The following is an 18,686-nucleotide window of genomic DNA, read 5'->3' on the forward strand; positions in this document are numbered from 1 at the left end:
CAGTATTGGTGATAGATTGACAGTACGGCTGAGGAGGCAGAGTCCACGGTGGATCAGTATTGGTGATAGATTGACAGTACGGCTGAGGAGGCAGAGTCCACGGTGGATCAGTATTGGTGATAGATTGACAGTACGGCTGAGGAGGCAGAGTCCACGGTGGATCAGTATTGGTGATAGATTGACAGTACGGCTGAGGAGGCAGAGCCCACGGTGGATCAGTATTGGTGATAGATTGACAGTACGGCTGAGGAGGCAGAGTCCACGGTGGATCAGTATTGGTGATAGATTGACAGTACGGCTGAGGAGGCAGAGTCCACGGTGGATCAGTATTGGTGATAGATTGACAGTACGGCTGAGGAGGCAGAGTCCACGGTGGATCAGTATTGGTGATAGATTGACAGTACGGCTGAGGAGGAAGAGTCCACGGTGGATCAGTATTGGTGATAGATTGACAGTACGGCTGAGGAGGAAGAGTCCACGGTGGATCAGTATTGGTGATAGATTGACAGTACGGCTGAGGAGGCAGAGCCCACGGTGGATCAGTATTGGTGATAGATTGACAGTACGGCTGAGGAGGCAGAGTCCACGGTGGATCAGTATTGGTGATAGATTGACAGTACGGCTGAGGAGGAAGAGTCCACGGTGGATCAGTATTGGTGATAGATTGACAGTACGGCTGAGGAGGCAGAGTCCACGGTGGATCAGCGCATCCACTTTTATTTTGGTAAGGGATTAACCCAGGCAGAAATTGCATTATGTCTGTCAGTAATAGATGGCTTCCAGTTTTGGCTCCAATACAATCACATTTTAAAGACATGTAAAAGTATGGTTGCACTACTATTTTCAATGGATTGGATGTGTAATGTTCAGTGCAAGAAAAGTTAACATTGAGGTCTGTGGTCACAGACTACCAATGAAAGTTTAACAAAGATTACCAGACTACCAATTAACGTTTATTTTAATCTCTTCAATAATTTTAACAGGGAGGTTAGCCTGTCAATAGCAGCAAAAACACAGTCACAAACAACAATTAACAAGTAGTACAGAAAAATGTAACTGATAAAACAGCTGAAGTGAATCACATGTTGAGGTTTCTAAATACTACAACATTTCATGAAGGCTGCAGTCTATTTGTCATTATAGTCACAAATGATGGGCCAAATGCTGTCGTGGTGAAGGACAGCACCGCCATTCATCCAGTTAGAAAAATGATCTCAGGGACTAGACCAGCGTTTCCCAAACTCGGTCCTGGGGACCCCAAGGGGTGCATGTATTGGTTGTTGCCCTAGCACTACACAGCTGATTCAAATAATCAAAGCTTGAATATGAGTTCATCATTTGAATAAGCTGTGTGATACTAGGGCAAAAAACAAAAGGTGCAGCCCTTGGAGTCCCCAGGACCGAGTTTGAGAAACGCTGGACTAGACACATAGTTTGTTTGGAATTTGTAATTCCTCAGTTTGCCATCATTTGCCTTTTATTGCTGGAGCTTTGATAAGAAGGCCCCGGCCTGTACACTAGCACATGGTTACTTAACAGATCTTACTCCCTCTGGTGCACTGTGACACCGCTGGGAATCTATTGTCAATAAGTCCACTCCTGTGGGCGGCAGGTTCAAATCCCTGAGCTGACTAGGTGAAAATAAAATCTGCCAATGTGCCCTTGAGCAAGGTACTTAAGCTTAATTGCTCCTGTAAGTCGCTCTGGATAATAGCGTCTGCTAAATGACTTAAATGTATAGAGTTTATGTCATGGGCTCGACAAAACAACTTTTATTATGTAGTGATCATGAGATAAATATGTTGTGATCATGACCTAACGTGGGAATAATTTTTTTATTCATATGTCCTCTCTGGACTTCCGTACAGTAGTATGCCAATCTCCTCCAACTGTATACTATTTCATTCTGACCTATTTGCCAATAGAAATTCTTGTTTGTAGGTCAAATAATACATCAAATTGGAGAAATGTTTCAAATGACATTTTAACAGTAGCACTAAGCACGGTGAATACCAACTATTATCAAAACGTTTAGTATATTTATATACTGGGTTGAGCCAGAGCCATAGATAGTTTGATCATTGCGGTTTCTGTTGATTATGACCTAAACTTGTTTATTGAAAGCAGGAAATCCCAGTAGATGATGCATCAAGTTTTCAAGGGAGGCAATCATATATTCAAATATGTATTTGAATGTATTCAATGTTGATTGAAACCAGGAAGTCCCATTTAGATCTCTTGGACTTCAGTGTAAGCCATGCATCAGAGTCAATGGGAGATCTCTTGGACTTCAGTGTAAACCATGCATCAGAGTCAATGGGAGAAGTGCACAGATTTTCAGTTAGCATTTAGCCCTGACTGAACTACAGCAGAGACACATGGCTCCCTTGCACTGATCTATTTAAAACCTGTTTACACACACACACACACACACACACACATACAAACAGCAACCAAACAGTATTAGGGACAGACACAGCAACGGCCATTGACAGAGACACAACTCCATTCTCCATTAGGATACAATGCAACTTACATGACTCCAGCCCTGAAAGAGAAGCACCAAGCCCTGGAGAGGTTGTCCTGCAGACTGCTGGTACAGTAGCTCTGATCAGAGTAAACTAATGTCATGGATTTGCTTCTTAATCTAACTCTACCGCTACAGCTCAATGTCTGCCGTGTGGGGTGTACAAGGAGCATGTCTGCCCTGGTGTAGTGTTACACACACTGTTGTGTCTATTTCTGATGTCCTCACTCTCTCTTTTCTTTCTTTCTTTCTTTCTTTCTTTCTTTCTTTCTTTCTTTCTTTCTTTCTTTCTCTCTCTCCACTCTCTCCAGGTTTAGCAGAGCCATCTTGACCCTCCAGGGTGAGAGATGGACCCCCAGGTGATGGTGCATGGTCAGGCTGAACATGGACTTCTTCTGCTGGGGCAGCTGGAGAGGATGTGGGGGGCCAGGGAACTAACTGACGTGGTTCTTCTGGCCGAGGGCATTCCCTTCCCCTGCCACCGGGTGGTGCTATCCGCCTTCAGCCCGTACTTCCAGGTAAGATAATTGTGCTTGTTTCAATGAACCCCAAAATAAATATTTACCATTTTACCATGGTGTTTACCATACTTCTTTCATCCCTCCAGGCCATGTTTACCTGTGGTCTGAGGGAGACCCGTGGAGGTGAGGTGCCTCTCAGGGACACTCCTGCCCAGAGCTTGGAGCTGCTCTTGGGGTACATGTATCGCGCCCAGCTGCCTCTCTCCCATGACAACACTCAGGGAGTGGCCGCTGCTGCCTTCCTGCTGCACATAGACGGGGCATTCAGGTGGGTTCAGGTGGCTACTGTTAGCCATGACACGACTAATACAATCACTACATTATGGTCACTATTACAGGTTGTGTCAGAGCTACATGTTGGACAGCATGGATACTTCCAACTGTGTAGGACTGTACCACTGGGCCAGAGACCTGGGGGCCGCTGACCTGGCAGACCTCGCCCTGAGATACTTGTGTCGTCACTTTGCCCAGGTAGGACCGTAATCATTCAGTATAATCTGAAAATTCTGCCCAACCGCCACAGTCATGTCCATTTCCTCTTCTCACCACAAGAGAGCAGTAGTTCCCTGCATCTGTCTACAGGCAGAATCAACCAGAGCTGTCACATAAACATTTTTACATTTTTTAAAACATTTTTTGTCATTTAGCAGACGCTCTTATCCAGAGCGACTTACAGTAGTGAATACATTTCATAAATTTTTTTCCCGTACTGGTCCCCCGTGGGAATCGAACCCACAACCCTGGCGTTGCAAACACCATGCTCTACCAACTGAGCCACACTAAACATTTATTACATGTATTACCTCCTCTCTCTCACAACGTCATCTCTTTGTATCACCACTCTTCTCTTTCTCTCTCTCTCTCCCCTCCTCCCCTCTCCCTCTCTCTTCAGGTGTGTCAGGAAGAGGAGGTGTTGGAGTTGGACGCCCAGAGTCTGGGGGGTCTGCTGGGTTCAGACGACCTGAATGTGACCCAGGAGGAGAGCGTCCTGGAACTGGTGCTGCGCTGGGTGGAGAAGCGCAGGGGAGATGAGCAGAGTGAGGCGCAGGCCGTGGAGCTCCTCAGGCGGGTACGACTGGAGCTGATAGACCCCAACTTCCTCAGGAGGGCCAGGAGGAGAAACCCGGTGAGGATGGAAAGAGAAAGAGGAGGATGGAGAGAAGGAGATTTTAAAGCTATGTCCACCCTACTAATTGTAAGTGTATGGTTGCAGGTATTGCTCCGGGATGCGGAATGCTTCGGGATGATCGACGCGGCTCTCCAGACTTCTTATCTCTCTGTGGCGGCTGCCCCCACTCGGCCCACCCTGCGCTACGGGATGGAGACCACAGACCTGCTCCTCTGCCTGGGGGGGACTGATGAAGGGGGCGTCCCAGCCCGCCGGGGGGGTCAGGCTGACCTCAGCTTATGCTTCGCCCCCCAGGCCAGAAGGACGTACTATATCCCCTCTCCAGTGAAGGGGAAAGGGACGATCACGGCAGGGGCGGTGACAAGGGATAACAGCATAGTGGTGGCTGTAGAAGAGGAGGACGAACACAGGACCAAGAGGCTGGGGATGTACAGGTGTGTGTGTGTGTGTGTGTGTGTGTGTGTGTGTGTGTGTGTGTGTGTGTGTGTGTGTGTGTGTGTGTGTGTGTGTGTGTGTGTGTGTGTGTGTGTGTGTGTGTGTGTGTGTGTGTGTGTGTAATACATACCTGTCCTCTGTTATCTGCCCAGGTATGATCGGTCTTGTGAGGGCAGCTGGGAGGAGCTATGCTGGGTGGGGTACAGGGACATGTATGCCCTGGCGGCACTAGGCGATGCCCTCTACCTGCTGGGGGGACAGATGAAGGTCAGGAACCATTACATCATCACCAACAGTGTTGAGAGGTGGTCGCTGAGAAGGGGCGGTTCCTGGCTGAGCTTCGCTCCTCTGCCTCTCCCATTGGCATGTCACTGTGTGGTCAGCCTCAAGGACCACCTTTACGTGCTGGGGGGCTGGACGCCACAGGTGAGCAGGGATGTCAGTCAATAAACCAATCAAGTCAATCAATCACATATAGGTTATGTGATGCTTTTTACAAATGCATTTGTTATAAAGTGCAACTTGGGAAAAACTCTGATCCTCCTCCCTTCTCCCTTTCTCACCCCCATCCTCTCTCTCCACCCCTCCTCCGTCCCCCTCCAGTCGGACCGTCCAGACGATGAGCCAGACAGGCTGAGTAGCCGTGTGTTCCAGTTTGACCCAGGCAAGGACCGGTGGATAGAGTGTGAGAACATGAGATACTCACGCTACCGCTGTGGGGTCGCTACACTCAATGGAGAGATCTACATGCTAGGTTAGAGTACGTCTTTCAATGGAGAGATCTACATGCTAGGACGTTTTTTGTCTTTACTTTTCTCACTTCATCCAGATGGAGGCATGAGGGCCAAAACAGTTGGAACATAATAGTGAACAGAACATTTTTTATTTAACTAGGCAAGTCGGTTACGAACAAATTCTTATTTTACAGCTCTGACTGAGCTCCAGAGTTCCTCTGTGGAGATGGGAGTACCTTCAAGAAGGACAACCATCTCTGCAGCACTCCACCAATCAGGCCTTTATGATAGAGTGGCCAGACGGAAGCCACTCCTAAGTAAAAGGCACATCACAGCCCTCTTGGAGTTTGCCAAAAGGCACCTAAAGATTCTCTGGTCTGATAAAACCAAGATTGAACTCTTTGTCCTGAATGCCAAGCGTCACGTCTGGAGTAAACCTGGCACCATTCCTACTGTGAAGCATGGTAGTGGCAGCATCATGCTGTAGGGATGTTTTTCAGCGTCAGGGACTGGGAGACTAGTTAGGATCGAGGCAAAGATGAACGGAGCAAAGTACAGAGAGATTCTTGATGAAAACCTGCTCCAGAGCGCTCAGGACCTCAGACTGGGGCGAAAGGGGTTTACCTTCCAACAGGACAACAACCCTAAGCACACAGCCAAGACAACGCAGGAGTGGCTTCGGGACAAGTCTCTGAATGTCCTTGAGTGGCCCAGCCAGAGCCTGGACTTGAACCCGATCGAACATCTCTGGAGACCTGAAAATAGCTGTGCAGCGACGCTCCCCATGCAACCTGACAGAGCTTGAGAGGATCTGCAGAGAAGAATGGGAGAAACTCCCCAAATACAGGTGTGCCAAGCATGTGGCTTCATACCCAAGAAGAATCGATGCTGCAATCACTGCCAAAGGTGCTTCAACAAAGTACTGAGTAAAGGGTCAGAATACTTATGAAAATATGATATTTCATTTTATTTTTTAATTTTTATAAATTAGCAAAAATATTTAAAAACCTGTTTTTGCTTTGTCATTATCGGGTATTGTGTGTAGATTCTTGAGGGAAAAAAACTATTTAATCCATTTTAGAATAAGGCTTTAACGTAACAAAATGTGGAAAAAGTCAAGGAGTCAGAGAATTTGGCAGTACGTCCAACCGGCCTCACAACCGCACACCACATGTACAGTGCCTTTGGAAAGTATTTAAAAACAACGTTGAAGGAAACTTACAGTAGAGAAATGAACATTAAATTCTCTGGAAACAGTTCTGGTGGACATTCCTGCCGTCAGCATGCCAATTGCACGCTCCCTCAAAACTTGAGACATCTGTGGCATTGTGTTGTGTGACAAAACTGCACATTTTTAGAGTGGCCCTTTATTGTCCCCAGCACAAGGTGCACTTGTGTAATGATCATGCTGTTTAATCAACTTGTTGATATGCCACACTTGTCAGGTGGATGTATTGTCATGGCAAAGGAGAAATGCTCACTAACAGGGATGTAAACAAATTTGTAGATAAAATTTGAGAGAAATAAGCTTTTTGTGCGTATGGAAAATGTCTGGGATCTTGTATTGTAGCTCATGAAACATGGGACCAACACTTTACATGTTACGTTTATATTCATTTTCAGTGCATATGTGTGTTCTTCAGGGGGTATAGGGTGTGAGGGGGAGGACCGTGGCCAATCTCGTCGCTGCCTGAGCTCAGTGGAGATCTACAACCCAGAAGAAGACACCTGGAGGTCAGGGCCAACCCTCCCCACCGCTCTCCTCTCTTTACGAACCAATGCCTCCAACATTGGGGAGGTGGAGGGCAAGCTGTACCTCTGTGGCTACTACAAGGGGGCAGGTGAGAACCGAACACATTTACACTGATCAATCAATAAATGAATCAATCAATTATCAATCATATTTTGACAGGTCGCCATGAGATCATCACCAAGGAGATCTTAGAGCTGGATCCCAAGGACAACGTGTGGACGGTGGTGGAGCGTCGAGCAGCCATGCATGACAGCTACGACGTCTGTCTGGTGGCCAACCTCAACCCCCGTGATCTCTCAACCCCGAACTCTGACCCTTGATGGATACAGGACCAAAATGGCCTATTCAGAGGAAGAGAAAACACAGAGACAATATTGCATAAAGAGGGACTCATGTTGCTATAGGCCTACCCTATAACTTTGTTTCATCGTCAAGACATGATAGCTTATAAGCTTATAAGTACTGTATGTGGTATCCCTCAGATGAAAGGATAAGGTATGGAAATAAATTGCTTTGTAAACTCACTCTGTAAGGACAGCCTAAGCTTTAGACCAAGGGTATTCAACTCTTACCCTATGAGGTCCGGAGCCTGATAGTTTTCTGTTCTACCTGATAATGAATTGGTGTCCCAGGTCTAAATCAGTCCATGACAGTTGAGCTTGAGGGCTATAGACTACTAGCCTATCACACAGACGCAACTGTCTGCATGATGTGATGCCTGTACTAACATCTGAACTCTGTGTTTCAATAAAATACAAATTAAGACATTCAGGACTTCCAAATATAAAATGTCTGGTCTGTAGGCCTATTTCTCTCCTTCCACAATACATATTCACAGCTTAACAATTTACTGGACCTTTAACTGATGTCCATCTCAAGCGTTTATTTTTCCAGCGAACGGAAAACAAACAAGTCTGATTGAATGGGTCATTCCTCGAGGACGTTGCTTACGTGCCAAGCATTCCTTCTCCTACTGTTCGGCATGGTCAAAAATAGGTCGGCGGAAAGCCCAAAATGATCGGAAATTAGTGTGACGCTGCATGTTGCTATGACAGCTGGCATCAGTATGGACTGGGGCGGATTCACCAACCCCATGGGACCATGTGGTTCTCACTGCTGATTTGTTGTGTTTTGTTTTCAGATAGAGGAGGAGAGAGAGAGAGCGAGTATGAACAGCAGCATTAGAACGGGATGCGAGACAAATGGAACAGGGGTGTCCCTAATGGGCTGATGTCTGGGACTATTAACCGAATACCCTTTTGACATTTCATTTCCTCAAGCAGAGTGAATAATTGATAGTAGCCTGGTGTTTTGTTGCTTCGTCTATCTGCTATGAAACTGGGCAATTTGAGGCGTCCTTTAGTTGTTTGTAGGCATAAAGAAAAATAACCAATCCTGTGTCAGTTTATTAAATATTTCCGCTGCCAAGTAGGCAACTAGTTGCGACAGGTGCGCACTGAGCGAGACCAGGATGGGCAGGCGGGAAGTTCGCAGAGACCATCGCAGCAGCAGCAGCGTGATGAGCACTGAAGACCGGTCAGAACGGAGGGAGAACATGCAGGACACCGCAGATACCGAAACCGGCGATGATGGCTCCGAGACCTCAAGTCTGGACAGCCGTCGTCTCCTCAGCGGGGACAAGCGCCCCAGCCACACCGGGGAAAGTGGCTCTATGCCCGGCCCGCTTCAGCTGGCAGGCCCGGTGGAAGTGAAGAAGCACCAACATAAACACAACTTGAAACACCGCTACGAGGTAATGGAGACGCTGGGAAAAGGCACCTACGGGAAAGTGAAGAGGGCGGTGGAGAGAACGACCAGGAAGACAGTAAGTGTTTTTGTTTGTTTTTCAATTAAATATGTCTCTGTCTATCTCGATCCTATACTGTCGTCCCTTTCCATGTGTTAGTCTTTTATGTCATATTATAACCTAAATGTTCACTTTACAGACATTAGACCAACTCATCATTGCAACCAAATGTTTCTGAATGTGTGCTGCCTTCTATGTTAGGGCCACCAAGGCAAAATATGCATCTGTTATTGACACTTGTTTGTTACCTGTATTGTGCGTTTGCTATTTCAGTCGAACAAAGGGACCCCAGATGATGTGTGTGTGCTCTTGCCCTTGGCTGTGCCTGGAAGTCTCAGGCAGGCAGAATGATGTATGTGTGTTATTAATTATTCATGTGTGATAGAGGACAGATTGTATGGGGAAGGGGAAGGTATGCATACTTTGTGTGCGTGTGTGTGCCTGCGTGCCATCTGTAGTGGATTAGCTCATACCCGCTGCTATGCCAGGGATCAGGGGCCTGCTGAGGACCTAGGCCACCTTCTCGTTATCTGACCCATTACCCTTGACCCCTCGCACACTCTCACTGGCATGCACCCAGGCCCACACACAGACACGGAGGGCAGGCAGCTTAACGGTTAAAGTGTTGGGACAGTAACCGAAAGGTGGACGAATCTGCAGTAACTTCCCTTCAGCAAGGTAGTTAACCCCGCAACAACTACTCCCCAGACTTCGATTAGGACAGCCATCGTGTTAAATGTGGAAGACACATTTCGGTTACATGCATTCAGTTGTGCAACTGACTAGGTTTTCCCTTCCAAACACAGACCAAATGTAACAGACATAGTTCCATTCTAGGTGTGATAATGAAGGATTGGTTATTCTAAAGGGGAAAAGAACCATATGACATGTGCATTATATGATATGCAATAAGGCTATTGGCTATCTATTAATATAGCTGAGAAAAAGAATACATTATGAGAGAGAGAGAATGGTTCTGTTGCCCGTAGGTCAGGATTTAATCCTTCAGTCTACTGTGAGCTGAAGACAAAGAGATGGATACCCCTTTCTGATTTTTAGTAAACAAACATGTTATTATAGAGATAATCTGATGGAATATCAGATTAGGAGACTAGGACTAGCTCAATCCTGTCACTGTCTGCTACTGTACTGTACACCCAGTCCCTCATTCCTAAATTTACTGGAGAGCGGGGGATAGAGAATGAAAGAGAGAGAGAAGAGAGGGAGAGCGAGCTGGTGGTAGAATTCCTTGAGCCAGTGGCCAGTGCATACTGAGAATTCCTTGAGACAAATTGACCATATATTTAGAAACAGGATCAGGAGCTGTTGTCTGAGTGAAGAAGGACAGAGGGAGAAGAGATGTGGTGGGGAGGGGGAAGAGATGTGGAGGGGGTCTATAGAAAAGGAGAGAAGGAAGGAATATAGAAGGCCGGGGCATTGACTCCAGATTAGGGTCGGAACATTTTGGCATCCTTACAGACTGCCTGCTAATGGAGACAAGAGTCTGGGAGGGGGAGAGGGATGGAGGGAGAGAGGCTGGGGTATATCAGTACAGTAAGCTTTGCTTGTAGGTCACTTTCACTGACTGAATGTGTGCAAACTGCATTATTGGATATATTGTAGGATGGCAGTTGAACTCTTATGTCAGATAAGGCTCTGCCACCCATCAAGTACACTACTTCTATATTTGAACTACATATGTTTAGACTCATGACTCCATCTCTTTCTCTCTCTGTGTCCCACTTTTTCTCTCTCTCGCTCTCTCTCATACTCCTTCTATCTCTCATACTCTTTCTCTCGTTTCAGCACACACCCTAGTCATTTTCCTTTTAGGAATGCTGTGTGTTCCCGTAGGTGTCTAGAAGAGAGCAAAACCCAGAGTGCCCTTCTCTCCTTCTCTGTGCTCTGCTGGTCAGGTCTTCATGCCCCAGAGGAAGGCAGGAGGGGGCAGTGGAATGCCAGGCTTTTCCCCAGGCAAGCCTGAAGTGACACCCCCCCGCTCTTAGTTCTCCTTCCGTTAAACCCTGCGCCTCCCTCTCCCTGCTCTCCACTGCCCCCTCTCACACCCCTTTTCTGCCCTCAACCTCTAAGCCCTTTCACCAAATGCTAGCCCTCCCTCCTTTCCTCACTTAGTCTCCACTGCCCCCTTCTTCCCCACCATTTCACTCCCCCACCACTGCCCCTTTCCTCCTCACCATCCTTCACCCCCCTCCACTAACCCCTTCTCCTCCACCATTTCAATTCAATTTAAGGGGCTTTATTGGCATGGGAAACATATATTAACATTGCCAAAGCAAGTGAAGTAGATAATAAACAATAAACGTCACACTCTCAGAAGTTCCAAAAAAATAAATTACATTTGAAATGTCTTTATGTATATACTGTTGAAGTCAGAAGTTTACATACACCTTAGCCAAATACATTTAAACTCAGTTTTTCACAATTCCTGACATTTAATCCTAGTAAAAATTCCCTGTCTTAGGTCAGTTAGGATCACCACTTTATTTTAAGAATGTGAAATGTCAGAATAATAACATTCCCAGTGGGTCAGAAGTTTACATACACACAATTAGTATTTGGTAGCACTGCCTTTAAATTATTTAACTTGGGTCAAACGTTTCGGGTGGCCCATTCCTCCTGACAGAGCTGTTGTAACTGAGTCAGGTTTGTAGGCCTCCTTGCTCGCACACGCTTTTTCAGTTCTGCCTACAAATGTTCTATAGGATTGAGGCCAGGGCTTTGTGATGGCCACTCCAATACCTTGACTTTGTTGTCCTTAACCAATTTTGCCACAACTTTGGAAGTATGCTTGGGGTCATTGTCATTTGTAAGTCGCTCTGGATAACGGCGTCTGCTAAATGACGTAAATGTAAATGTCATTGTCCATTTGGAAGACCCATTTACAACCAAGCTTTAACTTCCTGACTGATGTCTTGAGATGCTGCTTCAATATATCTACATAATTTCCCTTCCTCATGATGCCATCTATTTTGTGAAGTGCAGATGCTGCCACCCCTGTCCTTCACGGTTGGGATGGTGTTCTTCAGCTTGCAAACCTCCCCCTTTTTCTTCCAAACATAACGATGGTCATTATGGCCAAACAATTCTATTTTTGTTTCATCAGACGAGAGGACATTTCTCCAAAAAGTACGATCTTTGTCCCAATGTGCAGTTGCAAACTGTAGTCTGGCTTTTTTTATGGTGGTTTTGGAGCAGTGGCTTCTTCCTTGCTCAGCGGCCTTTCAGGTTATGTCGATATAGGACTTATTTTACTGTGGATATATATACTTTTGTATCTGTTTCCTCCAGCATCTTCACAAGGTCCTTTGCTGTTGTTCTGGGATTGATTTGCACTTTTCGCACCAAAGTACGTTAATCTCTAGGAGACAGAATGCGTCTCCTTCCTGAGCGGTATGACGGCTGCGTGGTCCCATGGTCTTTATACTTGTGTACTATTGTTTGTACAGATGAACGTGGTACCTTCAGGCGTTTGGAAATTGCACCCAAGAATGAACCAGACTTGTGGAGGTTTATAGTTTTTTTTCTGAGGTCTTGGCTGATTTCTTTTGATTTTCCCATGATGTCAAGCAAAGAGGCACTGAGTTTGAAGATGGGCCTTGAAATACATCCACAGGTACACCTCCAATTGACTCAAATGATATCAATTAGCCTATTAGAAGCTTTTAAAGCCATAACATCATTTTCTGGAATTTTCCAAGCTGTTTAGAGGCACAGTCAACTTAGTGTATGTAAACTTCTGACCCACTGGAATTGTGATACAGTGAAATAATCTGTCTGTAAACAATTGTTGGAAACATTAGTTGTGTCATGCACAAAGTAGATGTCCTAACCGACTTGCCAAAACTATAGTTTTTTTAACAAGACATTTGTGGAGTGGTTGAAAAATGAGTTTTAATGACTCCAACCTAAGTGTATGTAAACTTCCGACTTCAACTGTGTACAGTGTTGTAACGATGTGCAAATAGTTAAAGTTCAAAAGGGAAAATAAATATGGGTTGTATTTACAATGGTGTTTGTTCTTCACTGGTTGCCCTTTTCTTGTGGCAACAAGTCACAAATCTTGCTGCTGTGATGGCACACTGTGGTATTTCACCCAGTAGATATGGGAGTTTATCAAAATTGGGTTTGTTTTCAAATTCTTTGTGGATCTGTGTAATCTGAGGGAAATATGTGTCTCTAATATTGTCATACAGTTGGCAGGAGGTTAGGAAGTGCAGCTCAGTTTCCACCTCATTTTGTAGGTAGTGTGCACATAGCCTAGGCCTTTCTCAATAGCAAGGCTATGCTCACTGAGTCTGTACATAGTCAAAGCTTTCCTTAAGTTTGGGTCAGTCACAGTGGTCAGGTATTCTGCAACTGTGTACTCTCTGTTTGTTGTAAATTCTTTCCAATGTGTCAAGTAATTATCTTTTTTATTCTCTCATGATTTGGTTGGGTCTAATTGTGTTGCTGTCCTGGGACTCTGTGGGGTCTTTTTGTGTTTGTGAACAGAGCCCCAGGAACAGCTTGCTGAGGGGACTCTTCTCCAGGTTCATCTCTCTGTAGGCGATGGCTTTGTTATGGAAGGTCTGGGAATCGCTTCATTTTAGGTGGTGGTAGAATTTAACCGCTCTTTTCTGGATTTTGATTATTAGCGGGTATCGGCCTAATTCTGCTCTTCATGCATTATTTGGTGTTTTACGTTGTACATGGAGGATATTTTTGCAGAATTCTGCATGCAGTCTCAATTTGGTGTTTGTCCCATTTTGTGAATTCTTGGTTGGTGAGCGGACCCTAGACCTCACAAATCAAATCAAATTGTATAAGTCACATGCGCCGAATACAACCGGTGTAGACCTTACAGTGAAATGCTTACTTACGAGCCCCTAACCAAGAATGCAGTTTTTAAAAGAATACGGATAAGAATAAGAAGTAAAAGTAACAGGTAATTAAAGAGCAGCAGTAAAATAACAATAGCGAGACTATATACAGGGGGGTACCGGTACAGAGTCAATGTGTGGGGGCACCGGTTAGTTGAGGTAATATGTACATGTAGGTAGAGTTATTAAAGTGACTATGCATAGATGATAACAACAGAGAGTAGTAGCGGTGTAAAGGGGGGGGGGGGGGGCAATGCAAATAGTCTGGGTAGCCATTTGATTAGATGTTCAGTAGTCTTTTGGCTTGGGGGTAGAAGCTGTTTAGAAGTCTCTTGTACCTAGACTTGGCGCTCCGGTACTGCTTGCCGTGCGGTAGCAGAGAGAACAGTCTATGACTAGGGTGGCTGGAGTCTTTGGCAATATTTAGGGCCTTCCTCTGACACCGCCTCGTGTGTATATAGATCCTGGATGGAAGGAAGATTGGCCCCAGTGATGTACTGGGCCGTTCGCACTACCCTCTGTAGTGCCTTGCGGTCAGAGGCCAAGCAGTTGCCATACCAGGCAGTGATGCAACCAGTCAGGATGCTCTTGATGGTGCAGCTGTAGAACCTTTTGAGGATCTGAGGACCCATGCCAAATCTTTTCAGTCTCCTGAGGGGGAATAGGTTTTGTCGTGCCCTCTTCATGACTGTCTTGATGTGCTTGGACCATGTTAGGGTGTTGGTGATGTGGACACCAAGGAATTTGAAGGTCTCAACCTGCTCCACTACAGCCCCATCGATGAGAATGGGGTGTGCTCGGTCCTCTTTTTCCTGTAGTCCACAATCATCTCCTTTGATGAAGGGCAATGGGTTCTATAACTGATTAAAGTATTTTGAGCTAGATCCTAATTGGTATGTTGAATTTGATGTTCCTTTTGATGGCATGGAAGGTCCTTCTTGCCTTGTATATCGTTCACCGCTTTGTGGAAGTTACCTGTGGCACTGATGTTTAGGCCAAGGTATGTATAGTTTTTTTGTTTGCTCTAGGACAGTGGTTCCCAAACTTTTTATAGTCCCGTACCCCTTCAAACATTCAACCTCCTTCTGCATACCCCGTCTAACACCAGGGTCAGCGCACTCTCAAATGTTGTTTTTTGCCATCATTGTAAGCCTGCCACACACACATTACACGATACATTTATTAAACATAAGAATAAGTGTGAGCTTTTGTCACAACCCGGCTCATGGGAAGTGACAAAGAGCTCTTATAGGACCAGGGAAATAATAATAATAATAATACAAAATTATAATCATCAATAATTTTGCTCTTTATTTAACCATCTTACATATAAAACCTTATTTGTTCATCGAAAATTGTGAATAACTCACCACAGGTTCATGAGAAGGGTGTGCTTGAAAGGATGAACATAACTCTGCAATGTTGGATTGTATTGGAGAGAGTCTGTCTTAAATCATTTTCCACACACAGTCTGTGCCTGTATTTAATTTTCATGCTAGTGAGGGCTGAGAATTCACTCTCACATAGGTACCTGGTTGCAAAGGGCATCAGTGTTTTAACACTGCGATTTGTCAAGGCTGGATACTCTGAGCGCAGCCCAATCCAGAAATCTGGCAGTGGCTTCTGATTAAATTGCAATTTTCACAGAACCACTTGTTGCAATTTCAATGAGGCTCTCTTGTTCAGATATCGGTAAGTGGACTGGAGGCAGGGCATGAAAGGGATAACGAATCCAGTTGTCTGTGTCATCTGTTTAGGGAAAGTACCTGCGGAATTGTGCACCCAACTCAATCAGGTGCTTCGCTATATCACATTTGACATTGTCCGTAAGCTTGAGTTCATTTGCACACAAAAAATCATACAATGATGGAAAGACCTGTGTGTTGTCCTTGTTAATGCAGACAGAGAAGAGCTCCAACTTCTTAATCATAGCCTCAATTTTGTCCCGCACATTGAATATAGTTGCAGAGAGTCCATGTAATCCTAGATTCAGAACATTCCGGCGAGGAAAAACATCATCCAGATAGGCCAGTCGTGTGAGAAACTCGTCATCATGTAAGCGGTCAGACAAGTGAAAATTATGGTCAATAAAGAAAACTTTAAGCTCGTCTCTCAATTAAAAAAAACGTGTCAATACTTTGCTCCTTGATAACCAGTGCACTTCTGTTATGTTGTAAAAGCGTTACATGGTCGCTGCCCATATCATTGCATAGTGTAGAAAATACAGGAGAGCTCAGGGGCCTTGCTTTAACAAAGTTAACCATTTTCACTGTAGTGTCCAAAATGTCTTTCAAACTGTCAGGCATTCCCTTGGCAGCAAGAGCCTCTCAGTGGATGCTGCAGTGTACCCAAGTGGTGTCGGGAGCAATTGCTTGCACACGCGTTACCACTCCACTATGTCTCCCTGTCATGGCTTTTGCGCCATCAGTACAGATACCAACATGAGCAGCAGCTACGTTTGGCTACATACAGACCGTTAGTGGAATTGGGGGGTTGTCAGGAGGGATTTTGGGGGAGATGACGGGGGGGTGGGATCTGTTGGGTTGGTGGGTCCTGTGTTGTCTGTCCCATTGTGGTGTTGAGGTTGTAGTTCACCCCCCTCCTCTGCCCACTTCTCCCCCCTCCACTGCCCACTTCTCCCCCCTCCACTGCCCCCTTTTCCCCCACCATCCTTCACCCCCCTCCTCTGCCCACTTCTCCCCCCTCACTGCCCACTTCTCCCCCCACCAACCTTCTCCCCCCTCACTGTCCCCTTCTCCCCCACTAGGTATGTATGGATGGAAAGGATGATTTACAAGTAAAAACAGAGTCATAATGTGTTCTTATAGCAGTGTTTTCCACATGCGAGCTGTCCAGAGCAAAAAGAAGGGCCCATCAATCTACTCGCTGAGCTTATTTATTTTAGGAAAAGTGATTTACAAAAGTAAACGTTCAATAGTGCACACACTAGCAATATGCTGGCTACTGTTGATAGTCTGCAAAAAGAACGACACTTAGCATTGGTCTTGGCTAGCCTACTGTACTAGCCATGTCAATATCTCTTTTGGAATGTTTGTCTTTAAAAGGGCAGCGTCCTATTTTTAAAACTTCTGAAAATGACATACTGTATCTACTAGCATGGTAGCAGTTACCATAGACTTCCAGTCTTGGCGCTAACGCTAGTTAGCAAATTCCTTCAGACTGTACGCAGAGACAAATGGTATCCACACGTTCATCTGACTGGGGAAATGGATAAAGGGCTTTATTGACAAAATCCTGAAGTATCCCTTTAAAGTGAGTGACTTGTCAATTGCCTCCCGAATCGCATCGGTAAGAGAGCCGTTCATTTGGCTCCCTAATTTGCATACTGGTAGGCTTTATGAAAACATTTGAAAAAGATGCTGAATCTTCCACACTGCAGGAACAATAGGTAGGCTAGTGGAGCAATAACCTCACTCTGGTCTAAAATATTATTTAAAAACCCCAGATTGAATTGTTTTTAAAGCTAATGATACTTGTATGGTATTTTCAAAGACATTGATATAGGTCTACTGATTTTAATCAAAGTGTTGACAAAGGAAGATGGGCCTAGCTCGAGGCTAACTGGTGCTTGCTTTGGGACAGAAACCCCCTCGGACGGTTACGTCGGTAGAGTCTTGATGGATCGGCGGCGCTCCGTGTCGGCAGCAAAGGGTCCAGGCCAATTGGCAAAAGAGGTAATTGAAGCCCAGGAATTCTTGATAGATCTAGCCGGGAGATGGGCCTAGATTCGAGGATAGCTCCAGGCTAACTGGTGCTTGCTTCGGGATAGAGACAGTAGCCACTAGGATAGCAGCTAACTAACTGCGATGAAGAAATCCATCAGATAATCCCTGGGCTTCAATACCTCTTTTGCTAATATGCCTGGACCCTTTTCTGCTAACACACAGCCCCGCCGATCCATCACGACTGATCTGCCGACGTAACCGTCCGAGGGGGTTGCAACAGGCCATGTCCCCCTGAGGCCCATCTGCTAGCCTGCTGCTAGCCCCGGCCTGTTAGCTGTCTGAATGTCTGTGCCTCCAGCTCGCCTAGCTACTCACTGGACCCTATGATTACTCGGCTACACATGCCTCTCCCTAATGTCAATATGCCTTGTCTATTGCTGTTTTGGTTAGTAATTTATGTCTTACTTCACTGTAGAGCCTCCAGCCCTGCTCCACCCCCCCACACATGTGGTGACCGCACCTGGTTTAAATGGTGCTTCTAGAGACAAAACCTCTCATCGTCACTCAATGCCTAGGCACTGTACTCACATCCTACCATACCCTTGTCTGTACATTATGCCTTGAATCTATCCTTCCGTGCCCAGAAACCTGCCCCCTTTACTCTCTGTTCCGAATGCACTAGTCGACCAGTTCTTTTAGCTTTTTTAACCGTACTCTTATCCTAGTCCTCCTCTGTTCCTCTGGTGATGTAGAGGTTAACCCAGGCCCTGCAGTCCCCAGCATCATTCCCATTCCCCAGGTGCTCTTTTGTTGACTTCTGTAACCGTAAAAGCCTTGGTTTCATGCATGTTAACATTAGAAGCCTCCTCCCTAAGTTTGTTTTATTCAATGCTTTAGCACACCCCGCCAACCTGGAAGTCCGAGCCGTGTCTGAATCCTGGCTTAGGAAGGCCACCAAAAATCCTGAAATTTCCATCCCTAACTATAACATTTTCCGACAAGATAGAACTGCCAAAGGGGGTGGAGTTAGCCTGCAGAGTTCCAGGTACAACCCAAAATATGTAACCATGGCCACCCTCTTGGATATCATCCTGACCAACTTGCCCTCTAAATACACCTCTTGTCTTCAACCAAGATCTCAGCAATCACTGCCTCATTGCCTGCATGCGTAATGGGTCCGCGGTCAAATGACCACCCCTCATCACTGTCAAACG

At 45.7% G+C, this 18,686-nt stretch overlaps 2 protein-coding genes across 3 annotated transcripts in view; both read left to right on the forward strand.

Moving 5' to 3' along the window:
- The first annotated feature begins 2,415 nt into the window (after positions 1-2,415).
- LOC106566565 (kelch repeat and BTB domain-containing protein 12) lies at positions 2,416-7,866 on the forward strand. Of its 2 annotated transcripts, none has more exons than XM_014134691.2 (10): positions 2,416-2,596; positions 2,839-3,045; positions 3,135-3,316; positions 3,387-3,519; positions 3,941-4,174; positions 4,262-4,611; positions 4,765-5,038; positions 5,216-5,276; positions 6,990-7,187; positions 7,259-7,866. In XM_014134691.2, exons 2-10 carry the CDS (start codon positions 2,875-2,877, stop codon positions 7,417-7,419), a joined length of 1,764 nt encoding a protein of 587 aa, XP_013990166.1. In that variant the 5' UTR covers positions 2,416-2,596; positions 2,839-2,874; the 3' UTR covers positions 7,420-7,866. The 2 variants fall into 2 exon arrangements, with proteins under 2 accessions (XP_013990166.1, XP_013990165.1); XM_014134690.2 differs by having other exon boundaries at positions 2,417-2,596; positions 5,216-5,366.
- A 120-nt stretch (positions 7,867-7,986) lies between these two features.
- LOC106566564 (NUAK family SNF1-like kinase 1) overlaps positions 7,987-18,686 on the forward strand; it is a 62,702-nt gene continuing 52,002 nt past the window's right edge. The window contains exon 1 of the mRNA XM_014134688.2: positions 7,987-8,924. Within this exon, the coding sequence (XP_013990163.2) occupies positions 8,571-8,924 (354 nt within the window). The 5' untranslated portion in view covers positions 7,987-8,570. The remainder of the gene's footprint in view (positions 8,925-18,686) is intronic.

This window comes from Salmo salar, chromosome ssa13 (genome assembly GCF_905237065.1).
Source record: "Salmo salar chromosome ssa13, Ssal_v3.1, whole genome shotgun sequence".
NCBI lineage: Eukaryota > Metazoa > Chordata > Actinopteri > Salmoniformes > Salmonidae > Salmo > Salmo salar.